This window comes from Marmota monax, unplaced genomic scaffold (genome assembly GCF_021218885.2).
Source record: "Marmota monax isolate L192 unplaced genomic scaffold, Marmota_monax_Labrador192_F-V1.1 WCK01_AAM20220418_F8-fsc00001, whole genome shotgun sequence".
NCBI lineage: Eukaryota > Metazoa > Chordata > Mammalia > Rodentia > Sciuridae > Marmota > Marmota monax.
In genome coordinates, this window is record NW_026693777.1 from 46597307 (window position 1) to 46615748 (window position 18442).

At 36.1% G+C, this 18442-nt stretch overlaps 1 protein-coding gene across 1 annotated transcript in view; it reads left to right on the forward strand.

Annotated features, from left to right (window-relative positions):
- Trim69 (tripartite motif containing 69) overlaps positions 1-11252 on the forward strand; it is a 33265-nt gene extending 22013 nt beyond the window's left edge. Inside the window, exon 7 of the mRNA XM_046461188.2 lies at positions 10582-11252. Within this exon, the coding sequence (XP_046317144.1) occupies positions 10582-11126 (545 nt within the window). The 3' untranslated portion in view covers positions 11127-11252. The remainder of the gene's footprint in view (positions 1-10581) is intronic.
- The last annotated feature ends 7190 nt before the right edge of the window (positions 11253-18442 follow it).

The following is an 18442-nucleotide window of genomic DNA, read 5'->3' on the forward strand; positions in this document are numbered from 1 at the left end:
TTTGTTTTTAGTTATTAATTTCATTAAAATCACAAATCTATCCCTGTTAATTTTTCCAGGTAATTGACATTGAAAAAAATCAACTTTATTGCAGTAAAATTAACACAGAGAAAATTCACCAATTTTACATACATTACACTCAGAGTACAATTTGATGAGTTTTGACAAACATATGCACTTTTATAAATATCACCATAATCAAAATATAGAAAATCTCTCTCACCTCAAAAAAGTTTCCACATGCCATTTTGCAATCAATTTCTTCCTTATAACCATCAACCCAATATTCACTTATCTGCTTTATTCACCTTAAATGTATCTTTTTCTAATTTTTCATATAAGTGAAATCACTTATGCATCTTATTTTTTGCACTTAGCATAATGCTTTCTGACATTTATGTTCTTGCATGTGTCAATAATTGTGTTTTTTTTTTGATATATTACAATTTGCTTAATTATTCATCAACCGATGGACATTTGGGTAGTTTCCAGTTTGGGGATACTATGAATAAAGTTGTGTGAATATGTTTACAAACATTTGTATTTTATTTTCTTTGGGGTAAGTACCTTGTTGTGGGATTTCTGGGTATGTGTTAAGTGTATGATTAATTTTATAAGAAACTACCAAATATTTTTTTTTTCTGAAATGGCAGCACCATTTCACATTCCCACCTGCAATAGATGAGAGTTCCAGTATCTTTACATCTTTGCCAAAACTTGATATTGTCAATCTTTTTCATTTTAACTATTTTATTGGAAGTATAGTATCTCATTGTGTTTTTAATGTGTATATCTCTAATGAGCAATTCTATTGAGCATTTTTTTCATGTGCTTCTTTGTCATTCATGTAAATGCATATATATATGCATTTAATAAGGGGCGCTTAACCAGTGAGCAACATCCCCAGCCTTTTAAAAAAATTTATTTAGATTTATTTATTTTATTTCTTTTTCCATCCTTTTAACTTATTTCTGTTTTTTACATTCTCCTTTTAACTTATTTCTGTTTTTTACATTCTTAAGTATGTTTTAGGTAGCTACATGCAGTTAAGTTTGCTTTTTAAAATTCAATTTGACAATCTCTCCCTTTTACTTTAAGTGTTTTGAGTATTTACATTTAATGTAATTCATATGATTTTTGTTTAAATCTACCACCTATCTTTTGTTCTTTAGACATGCCTTCTTTGGGATGGAGTGCCTTTTATTTTTCCTTTTCATCATCTTATTGGTTTATTATTTGTACTTCTTTGTTTTTTAATATATAAATTTCTTTAGAATTTTACAGTATACATCTATTTTTTTTTTTTTAGAGAATTTTAGTATTTATTTATTTCTTAGTTTTCGGCGGACACAACACCTTTGTTTGTATGTGGTGCTGAGGATCGAACCCGGGCCGCACGCACGCCAGGCGAGCGCGCTACCGCTTGAGCCACATCCCCAGCCCTACAGTATACATCTTTAACTTATTCCATTACACTTTTTGCATTCTACTTTTCCATTCTTTATTCTTTCTGCTATCATTTTTCACATATTTTTTATTTCTATATGTTCCAGATTCCACCTACATTGACTTTTTTTTCTATAAATAGTTAACTTTTTTTTTTTTTTTTTGTAGCACTGGGGATCAAACTCAGAACTTTGGGCATTCTGGGCGAGTGCTTTAACTGGGCTTCATCTCCAATTACATTTTAAAAAGATAAAAAAATGAAGAAATGTCTTCAAAATTTTTTTTTGTACTTGTAGTAGATGGACAGAATGCCTTTATTTTATTTATTTTTACGTGGTGCTAAGGATTGAACCCAGTGCTTAACACATGCCAGACAAGTGCTCTGTCACTGAGCTATAGCCCTAGCCCTGAAGAAATGTTTTTTATATTTACGTATTTATAATTTCTGCTTCATTTCTTTGGGTAGAGACAAATTTCCATCTGCTACATCTTTCCTTCTACTTCCTTTAATAATTTTTATAATGCAAGTATGCTGCATTGTAAAGCTGAATTATCTCAGCTTCTGTCTGAAAAAAGTCCTTATTTTACTATAAGTTTGCAAAAATATTTTCCCTGGAACAGGGTTGATGAATTTCTTTTTCAATACTTTAAGGATGTCACTCTGTTTTCTGACTTGCATAGTTTCTGATTAGATGTCTAATTGTCATTCTTATCTTCATTTTTTGGTATGGGCTTTATTTATTTATTTTTTTGCTACCTTTGTGATTTTCTTTTTGTCACCTTCTTTTGCCAATTTGATTCTCAAGGTGTGATTTTCATTTTCTTTCTTTCTTTTCTTTTCTTTTTTTTTGGTACCCGGGATTGAACCCAGGGGAACTTAACCACTGAGCCATATCCTCAGCCCTTTTTTGTATTTTATTTAGAGACTGAGTTGCTAAGTGCCTCACTAAGTTGCTGAGGCTGGCTTTGAACTTTCCATTTTCCTGCCTCAGTCTCCTGAGTTGCTGGGATTATAGGAGTGTGCCATCACACCCAGCTCAAGGTGTGATTTTTCTTTTATTTATTCTTCTTGTTGTTCATTGAGACTCTTGAGTTCATAGTTTTCTATGATCTATGAGTTCATAGTTTTCATCAAATAATGAAATAATACCCACTATTTTTTTTTCTCTTCCTCCTCCTTTTTTGAAATGGGGATTCACTATGTTGCCTAAACTAGCCTCAAACTCCTGGGATCAAATGATTCTCCTAGTTCAGCCTCCCAAATAGCTGGGACTATAGGTGTACACCACTATGCCCAGCTTCTTCAAATATTTTTTACCACACCCCTTTTTTCCTAAAGAAAATTGTAATTTTACCTATATTAGAAATTTAATGTTGTCAAATTGCCTCATGTCATCAATGCTCATTATTTTTTAGGCCTTTTTCTTCTTATGCTTCATTTTCAATGTTTTCTTTATTCCTATTCAAATTCTTTTGTCCTTTCTTCTGCATGCCTAATTAGTTTATGCTGAACAGGATATTTCTTTCTTATATATATTTCATTTAATTTCTACAAATTTCATTTAGGTCTTTTAATACCTCTGTTTTCTCTCCTCACCATGTTCCTGCTTTCCTCTACATTCTCAGGCAAATAGAAGATATTTACACACTTCAATGTCCTTGTCTACTAATTCTATATTGTCATCAGTTCTGGGCCTGTTTTTATTGCTTGATTTTTCTCCTAACTGTGGGTTATATTTTCCTGCTGCTTTCCATGGCCACTAATTATTTTTATTTTTAATGGGGTTTAGTTTTAGAACACATTTAGATGTGTAAATTTTATAGAAAAATTAAGATGGTAGTAGAGTTCTCACATACTCCTTCCCTCTTTCCTATATTATTACCCCCTTACATTTAATGATATGTATTTTTATAACTAATGAACCAAAATCAATATGTTTTTACTAACTAAAATCCAGTTTCTTTAGACTTCCTTAGTTTTTTTTAAACATTTATTTTTTAGTTGTACACAATACCTTTATTTTGTTTTTATTTTTATGTGGTGCTGAGGATCGAACCCAGGGCCTCGCACGTGCTAGGTAAGCGCTCTACTGCTGAGCTACAACCCCAGCCCGCAACTTCCTTAGTTTTTACCTAATGTTATTTTTTGTTTCAGGTTTCCATCTAAGATGCTACACTATATGTAGGTGTTATGTTTCTTTAGGCTTCTTTTTGGAAGTGACAGTTTCTCAGACTTTTTTTTTTTTTTTTTTGAGGAGTACTGGGTGTATGTTTTGTAGGATGCCACACTATTGCTTTTACTTAATGGTTTTTTTCTTATGATAAATCAGACAGGTTCTGAGTTATTGTGAAAAAGACAACAGCAGTAAAAGTGTCATTTTCCTCACTTCATATCTAGCACACACACTGTCAATAGGATTTATGACTGCACATGGCTGAGTAAGTGTTTGGCAGGTTTCTTCACTATAAAGTTACTTTCTTTTCTTCCTTCCATACTGTACACAATGGAAGGCAGTCACTATGTGTAGCCCACACTTAAGGAGTGAATAATTATGCTTTCCCCTCCTTGAGGGTGAAGAATCTACATAAGTTATTTGGAATTATGCTGAATGGGAGTCTTATCTCTTCTGGATGCTTTGGATGCCAAATATTATGAATTTTATATTGAAGTTTTGCCGTTTTTTTTAAGTAGTTCTTTAGGTTATATTGGATTTAATTCTGGCGTATAGTCAAGTTACATGAAATCTTTTTGTTCCTTTTAAGGCTTTATTTAAACTTTGATAGAATGGTTCAAGAACAGTCTTTCATCTAGGGCTAATTTAGCTCATTTTCTATGGTAACTCCCCTCTGAGTACTCTTATTTTCCCATTCTGGCTTGCAAGACTGAAAACCATTCTCAATCTTGTGTGAGCTTCAGAAATTGTTCAGCCTATTGATTTTGAGAGATTCTTTTTACACCCTATACAAGTGCAGACCAGTACTCAGCTGTATCTTTGAGGGATATTCAAAGGTCTCTGTGTAGTTCCCTCTTCTATGTTACTCTGTCCAGCAAATTCTAGCTGCCTTGATATAACAGTGATTTCTTCTTGTACGCTTTGCCCTGCAAAGTCAGACCTCATTTTTAGCAATCGTTTAAAGTGAAAACTGATTTTTACTTTTTCATCTAAGAAAATAAAATGGGATATATTTAAAACATGACCATTTATTTACTTATTTATTTGGGATGGAACCCAGAGCCTTGCACATTCTAGGCAAGTGCTCTATTACTGAGTTACATCCTCAGCTCTTTTAAATTTTATTTTGAGATGGGAACTTACCAAATTGCTGAGACTGGCCTCAAACTTGGGATCATCCTGCCTCAGCCTCCTGAGTGGCTGGGATTATTACAGCCCATCATGCCTGGCTTATTACAATCTTATTATAATGCTTTATTCATTTATATATTCTTCCCTTATACAGAGTGGGAGACTTTTTTTCCTATGGTAACTGTGGTCAGGCCTTGGTAAAATATACTTTAAACAAGGAAAGAAAGAACATATACATTTAAGAATGGAGTTCTTAATAGAAAACACCAACAGATGAAGGGCAGTGAAATCCGTCAAAGAGGCTGAGGAGTTCTAGCAGGAGAAATAAAAGGAAAATCACAAAACAAGGTTAACATGGAATCTATGGAAAGAATGTTAAGGAGAAGTGAGTGGTCATTAAGCCAAATTCAGAGACAATAATTAAGAAAGTAATTGGAAAAATAAATGTTTGAATCAACTATCAGAGACTTGGATATGGACAATTTCAAGAGTGGAAATGGGTAGAAATTGTGTTATTAAGGAGTGAGTTGGAAACGAGCCAGTAGTGATCACTCATGAGAAGTTTGACTAAGGGAAGGTGAGTATAGCAGTGTAAAAGTTTTTTTTTCTTTTTTTTTTTTTGCATATGTATGGTGTGTAGTGGGGTGCTTGGGATTGATCCTAGGGTATCCACACATGCCTTGGAAGTACTCTATCACTGAGCTACATCCCCAGCTCCAAAGAGTATTTTTAAAACATGCTAAGGAGGAGTATCCTTGTAGAAAGACAAAAATCAAGGGTACAAGAAAGGACATAATAGGTGGAAATAGGGAATATTGAGTGAGAGTTAAGGCAGAGAGAGGTATTGACCTTCCTCAGTTTCTTCTGGGATAGGAGAAGAGATAAAAATGGTAGAAGCAGACAATTTTGTCAGGGGCTTTTCTGTTTGAATGGGAAAGACAGAGGGATTCTTAAAAGATGTACTTCTCTGTGAAGTAGAAGATGAAGACTTTGCCTGGGAGGGGATAAGTGGAAGAATAGAAGGTTTGAGGATGGAGTTAAAGATTTGAAATTGCTTTTGTAAAGAATCAGAGAGGAGGGGCTGGGATTGTGGCTCAGCAGTAGAGTGCTCTGCTCGCCTAGCACACGCGGAGCCCTGGGTTCGATCCTCAGCACCACATAAAAATAAATAAATAAAACAAAGGTATTGTGTCCGACTACATAAAAAATATATTTTAAAAAATCAGAGAGGATTTGATTTGGTAAATAAAGGGTTTCTAGGCAGTATTGATGGTCATGCTCTGAGTGAAAATAATGAGTTTGTAGTAGTTTCTGTATGCATACTCTTGTGATTTTTCTCCTGTAGTAGTCAGAAGCTGGGATGTGAATTTGAATGGCAGGATAGATCCAGGGTTGAAGAGTTGCATAGTGGATGCTACAGGAGCAGAAGAAGATAAAAAGTATTAAGGTTATAGGCAATAAAGCAACCAAAGCTGAGCTGTTCAGAGAGGATTTTATGCCAGAAAGCATAGTTTAGGATGCCATGAGAAAAAAGGAACTAGAGAGGTTCATGAAATTAAGTGATGGGTTATAAGGAGAGATGAGGGTGAGAAAGCTCAAGAAATAAAAGATTGGAATATCTGAATTTAAAATTTAGAGAAGGAATTGATCCCAATGACTACATGATGTGAAATTTGATCACTGATATGGATAGCTGAAGTAGAATGAAGTGAGTCCCTAGGAGTTAAGTCAAGAACTTTCAAAGATGGAAGAGTGGTGGCTATATCCAAGAGATATAGGCTGGATTTGGGGTAGAGAAGTAAAATTGACCCAAAGTTCAGGGAGTTCCAGGAAGTTTGTTTATAATAGCATCAAACAGAGGGTTGTAAAAATAGAATGACAATAATCTACAATGAAGAGTGATTTTTACATGAGGATGAACAATAAAGTAGTAGTCTAGAAATGGCCATGGTGGCTACTGGATCTATGGCACCTGATTTAAAGAATGAATAGTGCTGTGAAAGCTGTATTTTTTGGGGGGGAAGAACCATCAAGTTTCTATTAAAGCAAAGAGATGATGAGAGAATTCTATAAATTGAGGTTATAAGAAAGTTAGTTAAGGAAAGAGTTCCAAAGGGCAGAGTAGAAAGAGTTCGGTGAGAGCACTGAGAAGATATGTGAAAGGAGGGGAAGCAAAGCACAGCATAATAGGATAAGAGTCAGGAGAAGACCAATCATCAGAGGGGTGTTTACATTCTTCATGTTAGCTAAGGATAACATGATTACAAAGACATGGTAGAATTAGTTGGTGTTAAGTTTCCAAATGGAATTTTTTTGGGGGGGCGGGTACTGGGGATTAAATTCTGGGGCACTCGACCATTGAGCCATATCCTCAGTCCTATTTTGTATTTTTTTTTTTTTATTTAGAGATAGGGTCTCACTGAATTGCTTAGCACCTCACATTTGCTGAGGCTGGCTTTGAACTCATGATCCTCCTGCCTCAGCCTCCCCAGCCACTGGGATTACAGGCTTGTGCTTCAAATAGAATTTTGATCAAAGTTCATTTATTCATTTAATAAACAGTTACTTGAACACCTAAGAACAGTGTCAAAGTTTAAACATAAATGAGGAAGTAAAACAGATGAAGTCTCTGCCTTCCCAAAGGTTACATTCTAGTGACAGAGATGGACAATGAGCTAGTAAATAATTTCACACAATGATAACCACTGTGAAGAAAATAAACCAGGGTACACTCAATAAATAATTTTTTCATGAGAAAATAAAAAGCAGGATAAGTGCATAAACAATAATGGATAGGTGAACATCCTGTTTCAGAATGAACAGAGAAAACATCTTTGAGAAGGTAGTTCCCTTCTTCCTACATTGTATTGGGAAAATTTCCAAATGTATAGAAAATTTATAAAATTTGCAAGGAACACCCTATATTTTTAATTGCTTTTATTTTTTAAATACATGACAGAAGAATGCATCACAATTCTTATTTAACATATAGAATACAATTTTTCATATCTCTGTATATAAAGTATGTTCACACCAATTCATGTCTTCATACATGTACTTTGGATAATGATGTCCATCACATTCCACCATCATTGCTAACCCCTGCCCCCTCCTTTCCCCTCCTACCCCTCTGCCCTATCTAGAGGAACACCTCTATCTTTACCTATAACACCTATGATAGATTATTATCAATGTTTTATTGCCTTTTTATGAATAGAGGCCTGAATAATGTGAAGTGAACCATGTGGGGAGAAAGAGTATTCTGGGACAATAGAAGAAAGAAGGTGTAAAGATCCTAAAGTAGAAATGAGTTTGAAATATTCAAGGAACTGCCAAAAGGCAAGGGTGGTTTGATCATAGAAAAAACAAGAGGAAACATGGTGGAGATGAAGTCAGAGATGTGGGTAAATCATGTGTCTTTTATCATCTTTGTAAGGACTATGGATTTCACCTCAGGTGTGACAGGAAGCCTAGGAGTATGTTGAATATAACTGCATTCATGTTGTGAGCAAAATAGGTTGCATATGGGCAAGAATAGAATTAGAAGAGTAAAAAGCTATTGTAGTAGTTCTAGGCTAATGTGTTTATGGAAGTAGTCAGCAGTGTTTAGGCTCAAAATATATTTTGAAGGTGGAGATGACAGAACTTGCTATTAGAGTGAATATGGCATGAGAAGGAAAGAGGACATAGAGCTGACTCCCAGGAGTCTTCAGAGTCAATGCAGGCTGTGAACTAGCTGGAAGTGTCAGAGGCTTAGTGATGAACAGGTTGGGATTTTAAAAGGTTGGTAAGAGGTCTTTCTGGTAACTTCCAAAGAAATTCTAGTCTTCACATTAGAAAGATTAATAACCCAAAGTGCATGGGGATGTATGAGGGAAAGGGGAATCAGCCTATATGGAAAAATTCAGGATTTTTAACACTTCAAAGTCTCTTATTGGAAGGAGAAGTCCTTGGGATAATGGAAAAGACTCAGGCTTTTTTGGTAACAAGGAGTTGCACTTAACTGATCTCACTTTTTTTTTCTTTTTCTTTTTGGTACTGGGGATTGAACTCAGGGGCATTTGATCACTGAGCCAAATCCCTAGCCCTATTTTGTATTTTATTTGGAGACAGGGTCTCCAAATTAGCGCCTTGCTTTTGCTGAGGCTGGCTTTGAAATCGCAATCCTCCTGCCTCAGCCTCCCAAGCTGCTGAGATTGTAGGCGTGCACCACTGCACCCAACAACTGATCTCACTTTTAAGGACAAATAAATCCAACAACAAATATATATATCTATTATGTTTCCTTTATCAAATTTCATGCCAAGGTCCAGTTGTCTTACATCTGGAATTTGTGTCATCTTCTTACTGATCTGCTTCCAACCCCTCTTCATTTAGAATTTTTTTAAAATAAAAACTGCTGTCCTGTGATTTGTCTAAACCAATACTTGTTAAGCCATTAGTGTTGAATAGCCAGCTTTTAAAAATTATTTTCAAAAATTTAATTGATATTTAATTTTTTATTTTATTTTTTAAAAATATTTATTTAGTTGTAGATGAACACACAGTATCTTTATTTATTTTTATGTGGTGCTGAGGATCAAACCCAATGCCTCACACATGTGAGGCAAGCGCTTTTACCACTGAGCTACAACTCCAGCCCCCTTGACATTTAATTTTTAATTGTACATATATAGTAGGTACAGTATGATAATTCTATACATGTACACAATGTTTATGATCAAATCAAGGTAATTCATATATCTGTCTCCTCAGACATTTATACTTTCTGTGTCAGGAACCTTTAAACTCTTCTAGTTATTTTGAAATATATAAAAAATTGTTGTAGCTTATAGTTACCTTGCTGTGCTATTGAACAGTAGGATGAATTCCTCCTATCTAATGGTTCTTTGGGACCTGTTATCCAGCCTCACTCTACCCATTCTCTCCACTACCATTCCTAGTCTCTAGTGACCATTATTCAACTCTACTCCTATGAGATGAATTTTTTTTACCTTTCATGTATTTTTAAAATCTCCACTCTTATCATGGAGTGATATTTCTGTAGGATACAATATAAATTAATTACCTGAAATTGTGAAATTAAAAAATGGTAACAAAGTACAAGATCAATTTTATAATAATTAGGTTCAAGTGACATAAAATTACTGTCAGATTGGCTAATGAAAGTTTCTTAAAATTCACTCTCAATATAGGTATTACCTTGTCCCAGACTGGTAACCACACAATTTGTGGACCACATTCAGAGTAGCCGTGGCATAAACCATTCCAGATATCAGATGTTTCATATATGTTAAGTCAAATATAAAGTTTCTACCACTGACCTCTAACCTCATTTACAGCTCAGTTTTATCTGTCTCTCACTTACAGGTAAGCTCTTACTTCTCTGTTGCATGAGCAACTATATTTAACTCCTTTTTATCTGCCTTTGCTTACTCAAAATATCCTACATTTCGTACACATTATATCACAAGTAAAATACTTATTCTCCTTACAAAGCTTTCCTAGGACAACTATATCAAATTTTTACCCATTTGGCATTTGAATTTTTTGTATTTATCAATATAAATTTACATTATTTGTATTATTTCCTATAGTAAAACATAAATTGCTTGAGAGTAAAGCCTAATTTTTACTCTAAATATAAAAATGTATAGAAATAGCAACATGGATACCCAAACATTAAGGAGTATGTAAAATATTGCCTGCTAGGAGTTCATGGACATGGGGAATAAAGTTCTGGTGTCTATGTAAATATGTCTTTTACTATGGGAATTTGCATTCACTCCCTTTTCCCCCCACACCCTGCTTTGTCTTATTTTCTTACTAGGCCTATCTCCATTAACTCTGGACCCTAAAACAGCTCACCCAAATCTGGTGCTATCCAAAAACCGGACGAGTGTGTGGCATGGTGACATTAAGCAGGTAATGCCTGATGATCCAGAGAGATTTGACTCAAGTGTGGCTGTACTTGGCTCAAAAGGCTTTACATCTGGAAAGTGGTACTGGGAAGTAGAAGTGGCAAAGAAGACAAAATGGACAGTTGGAGTTGCAAGAGAATCCATCATTCGGAAGGGCAGCTGTCCTCTAACTCCTGAGCAAGGATTCTGGCTTTTAAGACTAAGGAATCAAACGGATCTAAAGGCTTTGGATTTGCCTTCTTGCAGTCTGAAACTTACTGACAATCTCAACAAGGTGGGCATTTACCTAGATTATGAAGGAGGGCAGGTGTCCTTCTACAATGCTAAGACCTTGACCCACATTTATACCTTCAGTTGCATTTTCACAGAGAAACTTTATCCCTACTTTTGTCCCTGCCTTAATGATGGTGGAGAGAATAAAGAACCATTACATATCTTACATCCACAGAATTAGTCATACTATTGTATAAATTCAGAGAATATTAAAGAAGTATTGAAATAGTTTACCAGTCTCACTGGATTCTCTTCCCAATTATGGGGAACTCTGTAATAATGAAAAGTAGGGTTCTCAAACTGAATTCCATTCTCAGTGTCCTAAATGGATTTCACCGGAGCCTTTCAAGATGACCTTCTACTTCTCTGGAGTCTTCTACAACACAGAAGCCACTCTCCTCTAGTGACCATCATGTTCTTGGTACTGGAGCAAACTGCAACTTGAGTTTGTGGTGCTTGGTAACCCTTTAAAATATGCCCAGGTATACTATCATGATATCATTATTTTCCAGCATAGTGACTCTAGGTTGATTAATTTTCACAACGTGCCTCTTTTTCTTTCTGTTATCTTTTGATAATTTTCATTTCCTTTCTCTTTTAGAAATTTTTACTGTAATCTTAAAAACTTCCTCCAGAGACTTAAAGAAAAAAGAATGAAATGATCTGAATTAGTTTATAATTTTGTATTAAATTTTCTCCGCATACTTTTTAGTCTAATGAATCTCAGACATGTTTTCTTCCTTTCTCAATCCCTTTTTCTGTTTATCTATGTTGAAGGACATTTGTTTTTTTGTGTTGAAATATATTTTAGTATTTCCATCTACTTTTGACTATATCCTTTTTCATCAGTCTTGCTTACAATTTTAATAGCAGCACTTTTTATCTTGATCTCCAATATACTCATCCTTCAGTTTGTTCCTTCCAAGTCTAAAGTTCTTAGTATCATTGATCTCAGCAGTACTCTCAATGAAATGTCCTTATTTTTCTTTCCTTAGAAATCCCCATCTAAATTTGTTTTGTTTTCTACAGCTAGAAGTTTTGAGAGGACTTTTTAGGACCTGCATTGTTATCCTTCTAAAATTACAAAAAGATTTTTTTTTTTGGTAAGGCAAAAGCTGGTGGTCCCATTTGTCTAATGGGAGAAATAATATTATTGATAATATTAATAAAGCATTGGCATATATGACATGCATATATTTAAAATTTTTTAGTACTGTGGATTGAACCCAGAGGAGATTTACCACTGAGCCACATTCCCAGCATATTTTTTTTTTTTTTTAGACTAGGCCTTGCTAAGTTGCTAAAGCTGGCTTTCAACTTGCAATCCTCCTGTCTCAGCCTCTGAAGCTACTGGGATTACAGGCATGTGTCACCATACCCAGTGAGGCAGTTGTAGCTTCTAAAAGCTCTCAGGTGATTCTAATGTGTGGCTAGGGCAGAAAACCACTGAGCTAAGATAACACACTTTATTTTTAAAATCTTTTTATTTTAAAAATAATTCAAATTTAGGGCTGGGATATACCTTAGTGGTAGAGTACTTACCTAGCATGTGTGAAGCCCTGGTTTTAATTTCTAGCACACTACACACACACACACACACACATTCAAACTTACAAAAAAGTTGTACATGTGAATGATAAATTCCCATATATTTTCCATCTAGACTCAGCAATTATTAAGATTTTGCCACATTTTCTTGGTCTCTCTCCTCCACACCCATCCCATATGATTTTTTGCATGTATATAGGTAACTATTATTCATTTATTTTTGCTGAACCACTTTATATTAAATTGCAACACTGTAATTCTTATTCCTTATACTAGCAAGTATCTCCTAAGAACCAGGTATTCTCTTACCTAAGCACAGTACTAAATTATGAAATTCAGAAAATTGATCATTGACAATACTAGTAGCTAGCATATAGTCCATATTAAGTAAGTATTTTTAATGGCAGAATTTTAGGCACTTGGTAAAGAATTTCAAGTATCATGACAAAAAAAGAGGGTCTAGTGCTTTCTGTTAGAATTCTAAATAATTGGTATCTAAAGTCTGTCTTGAGGACAGACAAGTGCTAGAGTTTAGAGAAAATATACCACAGTGAATCTCACCATTATCTCATCCACAAGACACTAATTTAAAAAAAAAAACCTACAAGTAAAAAGCAGGAAAGATCGGTAAAGGGAAGGGAACGAGGGGGAGGAGGGCAGGGAAGGGGAAATACTGGGGACTGAATTAGAACAATTTATATTCCATGTTTTTATAATTGTAATATATTCTATTGTCATATATAACTATGACAATTATAGTTAAATAATTAAAAGTATTTAATTATACCTTTAATTATTTAACTATAATAATTAATTAAATAATTAATTAAAAGTAATCAACAGAATAGGACAAAATTCTATGGAAAAGTTGAGTAAGTTGGAAATAGTGAAGGATGAATAGGTATGAAAATATTTTAGTCTAAATTTGGAAAATAACTTCTTTAAAATGAATATTTATATGATAATGGTTGCATAATGATATTAATCAGAAATTAACTGTATACTTACAGTGAGAAAATTTTATAGGATAGGAATTATACTGCAAAAATGCTATTTTTTTAAAGAAAAAAAAAAGAATTTTTTTAAATGACCAGGGGAATAACAACAGACTGTAGGCATACACATGTGTTCCACTATTTGTAGGTATTTACCTTAATACTTTCTATGACATAATAATCTCAGCTCTCTAGTATTTTGTTTTCTAGAAAAAAAACTTCAGACCAATACCTCTCATAAACATAGATGCAAAATTCTCAATAAAATTCTGGCAAATCAAATTCAGAAACATATCAAAAAGATAGTACACCACGATCAAGTGGGATTCATCCCAGGGATGCAAGGTTGTTTCATCATACGGAAATCAATAAATGTAATTCATCACATCGATAGACTCAAAGATAAGAATCATATGATCTCTTCACATTCCCAGGATTCTGAGCTCTTCTGTCTCCTTGAGTCAATCGGCCTGAGAGCACCTTCCTCTCTATAGGAATACATGTGCTCTAAGCCTGGTGAGCACTGATGCATTGGAACACCCGTGACAAGACCTGGCAGTATGCTTGGTGCCCGAGGGCATCACTGAATTGGCACAGGCACTGCTCTGATTGGTAAGAAGCCCCAGCAATACTCAGCAGAATACTGCCGCACTATGCACGCAACAGCATCTCCTATCCAGCCACCTGCCACAGGACAGGATGGGAACCAGTCAGCTGACAAGAACCTGGAGAGAGTAAACTGCCACACAGTCACCATGGAGAATGTTGGTTAGCCCTGCATCAGTTCCACCCGCACCCTGAAATTCCTTGGCTGAAGCACCCTTGCAGTTAAGCTCAATCGTGGCCACCAACCGTGAGACCCTGACCTGGATTCAGCACAGGCACCTTCTATCCTCACCCTACAGGTCTATGTTCCTGAACACAGGCAGACCTGAGATGACGGTGCAACACTACCCTGTTCCCCATGTTTTTTGCTTTTCTTTAGGAAAGAATTAAGTCCTTGTCATAGGCACTTTTAACTTGTTATAAGGTAATGAAGCAAACAAATGAAAATTACTGAGTTTAAAAAAGAATATGCTGACTTAAAAGATACTGGATGGGTGAATTTATCTAGTTTAGTCTAAATGTAAGACTAGACTCCCACTGCTACACACACTCTCACTCACACAGACATACACACCCACCCTCCTTGAGGACTCTCCAAGACCATCTCCTAACCCAGGCACACACTCTAATATCTCAGGGGAGCTTGGGCCATCTGGACACAAAATGGACTTGGAGACCAGTGAAAGAGAGGACTAGGACTAGACGAGACTCATTTCAGTTTTGGAAAGAACAGCTTAGGTGTCAAGTCCAGATCCAGAAGGGAATGAGCATTTCAAAGCTAGGAATGCTCCAAGTCTAAGGCATGAAGAGAGGTAAGAATAGGTGCTGTGGAAACAAATCACACGCTCAAAAGGATAACTGCTGTGCCAAAGCTGCAGTACCGACCCAGGACAGGCAGGTCAATTGTGCTGTGCCACCTGAAACATGGCCAAAGGAAGAAGGGGCAGAAGCCTATCACATGACCCTTCTCCAGATGCTTTCATTGCCTCTGGAGGACCCAAGGGAAAGGAGCAGGTTTATGGCTCTACAAAACCCCTCCAGCAGGGTACTCTTGCCTGATCAAGGCAGCTGGAATACAAAAGAAAAGGAGAAAGGGAAAGACAAGAGAAAAGCAAGGTAAGGGGAGAGGCATGGGTGATGGAGGAGGAAATGGGGCAGGGAGCAGGAAAGACACAGTGGCACTCTCCCTGATAACCAATGGTTCAGGCTGCCCATAAGGGCGGGTCAGAGGCCTTTGATAATTCAAAACACTGACCTAACTGTAGGTCTTGAGGGAATATCCTTGAAAGGCTGAAATCAGGGGACACCAAGTTCTGACGTGTGCCCTGGAGGAGGACGCTGCCCTCTGGCTTGGGTCCACTGGGCCTTTGAGAGGTGGTATCTTGATTTAGGTGCTGAGTCCCAGAGAGCTGGTGCCAAGGGTCTTGTCTCTGCCCACTCAGGGAAATGGCAAGTTCTCCCAGGTGCTGCATTGATGCAGATGGAAGCAAAGCTACTTTGGAACACAAATCAGAAGAATTTTGAGATATGCATTGAAATCTAAGAGAGTCCCAGTTAATGGTCTCCTCAGTGCCAGTTCAGACTGATTCGTTAGAAGCCTGGTGTTACTGTGTGAGCACCCACAGGGAAGAGCAGACCTCCCTCCTGCAATAAATGAGTGGATAATAACTGGTGAGAGTCACATTCACTTAAGTAGGAAACCCTCTGAAAGCAAACTCTGGGTCCTCATGAGACACAAGCTCAGGTTTGTCAGTGGGCTTAATAAATTAAAACTGAAGACTATCCTGCCTTTTAAAACCTTAAGTCCAGAATGGGGATATTGGGGAGGGGAGGTTGCAAGGAAACCAGTAATAACATGCTTCCGAGCTTTATGAATGTGTTAATGAAAACACCCCCAACCAGGGATTGTAGAGGCTGGGAAGAGATGTGATGGGGTATACAGTGATGCATATTTTTGTGTCAATACTCAGCAATGTGCTACAAATGTGATTCTTAACCCTGAACTGCATGTATTGGGGATTGTTTAAAAAACAACAACAACAAAAAACTTTGAATCAATAAATTAACAGTTTTTCACTTAAAAAAGAATCATATGATCATCTCAATAGACGCAGAAAAAGCAATTGAGAAAATACAGCACCCCTTCATGTTCAAAACACTAGAAAAATCAGGAATAACAGGAACATATTTCAACATCGTAAAAGCTATCTCTGCTAAGCCCCAGGTCAACAACATTCTAAATGGAGAAAAATTGAAGGCATTCTCTATAGAAACTGGAACAAGATAGGGATGCCCTCTTTCACCACTTCTACTTAACATAGTTCTTGAAACACTGGAGCAATTAGACAGATGAAAGAAATTACAGGGATATGCACAGGAAAAGAAGAACTTAAATTAGCACTATTTGCGGATGATATGATTCTATACCTAGAAGACCCAAAAAAAGTTCCACTAGAAAACTTCTTGAATTAGTAAATGAATTCAGCAACATATCAAGATATAAAATCAACACCCACAAATCAAAGGCATTTCTGCATATCAGTGACAAATCCTCTGAAAGGGAAATGAGGGAAACTACTCCATTTACAGTAGCCTCAAAAAAACAAAAACAAAAACAAAAAAACCCAAAAAACAAACAACAACAACAACAAAAAACACTTCAGAATGAACTTAACAAAAGAGGTAAAAGATCTATACAATGAAAACTACAGAATGCTAAAGAACGAAATCAAAGAAGATGGAAAAATCTACCTTGTTCTTAGATAGGCAGAATTAATATTATCAAAATGACCATACTACCAAAAGCACTATACATATTTAATGCAATTCCAGTCAAAATCCCAATGGCATTGCTCATAGAAATAGAAAAAGCAATCATGAAATTCATCTGGAAAAATAAGAGACCCAGAATAGCTAAAGAAATCCTTAGCAGGAAGAGTGAAGCAGATGGCATCACTATACCAGACCTTAAGCTATACTACAGAGCAATAGTAACAAAAACAGCATGGTATTGGCACCAAAACAGACTGGTAGATCAATGGTACAGAATAGAGGACACAGAGACTAACCCACAAAATTACAATTATATTAGATAAAGGTGCCAAAACATACATTGGAGAAAAGATAGCCTCTTCAACAAATGGTGCTGGGAAAACTGGAAATCCTTACGCAACAAAATGAAATTAAACCCCTGTCTCTCACCATGCACAAAACTCAATTGAAAGTGGGATCAGGATTTAGGAATTAAACCAGAGACCCTGCGTCTAATAGAAGAAAAAGCAGGCCCTAATCTTCATCGTGTTGGATTAGGCCTCAACTTCCTTAATAAGACTCCTATAGCGCAAGAATTAAAAATCAAGAATCAGTAAATGGGATGTAAAAAGTTTCTTCTCAGCAAAAGAAACAATCTGTGAGGTTAATAGAGAGCCTACATCTAGGAGCAAATTTTTACCCCTCACACATCAGATAGAGCACTAATCTCTAGGGGATATTTTTAAGTTCTGTACTGAACATCAAAAACAACAATAAAACAATAACAACAAAAACCAACCAAACAAACAACAACAACAAAACAAATAACCCAATCAGTAAATGGGCCAAGGACCTGAATAGACACTTCTCAGAAGAGGATATACAATCAACAAACATATGCAAAAATGTCCATCTCTAGCAATTAGAGAAATGCAAATCAAAGATTTAATCTCACTCCTGTCAGAATGGCAGCTATTATGAAGACAAACAACAATAAGTGTTGGCGAGGATGTGCGGAAAAAGGCACACTCATACACTGCTGGTGGAACTGCAAATTGGTGCAGCCAATATGGAAAGCAATATGGAGATTCCTTGGAAATCTGGGAATGGAACCACCATTTGACCCAGCTATCCTTCTCCTTGGTCTATACTCAAAGGACTTAAAAACAGCATACTACAGAGACACAGCCTCATCAATGTTTATAGCAGCACAATTCACAATAGCTAAACTGTGGAACCAACCTAGATGCCCTTTAGTAGACGAATGGATAAAAAAAATGTGGCATATATAACAGTTTTACTCAGCAATAAAAGACAATAAAATCATGGCATTACAGGTAAATGGATGGTGTTGGAGAAGATAATGCTAAGTGAAGTTAGCCAATTCCCAAAAAACAAATGTCAAATGTTTTCTCTGATATAAGGAGTCTGATTTATAGTGGGGTAGGGAGGGGGAGCATGGGAGGAATAGAGAAACTCTAGATAAGGCAGAGGGGTGGAGGGGAAGGGAGGGGGCAGGGGATTAGAAATGATGGTGGGATGTGATGAACATCATTATCCAAAGTACATATATAAAGACACAACTTGGTGTGAATAT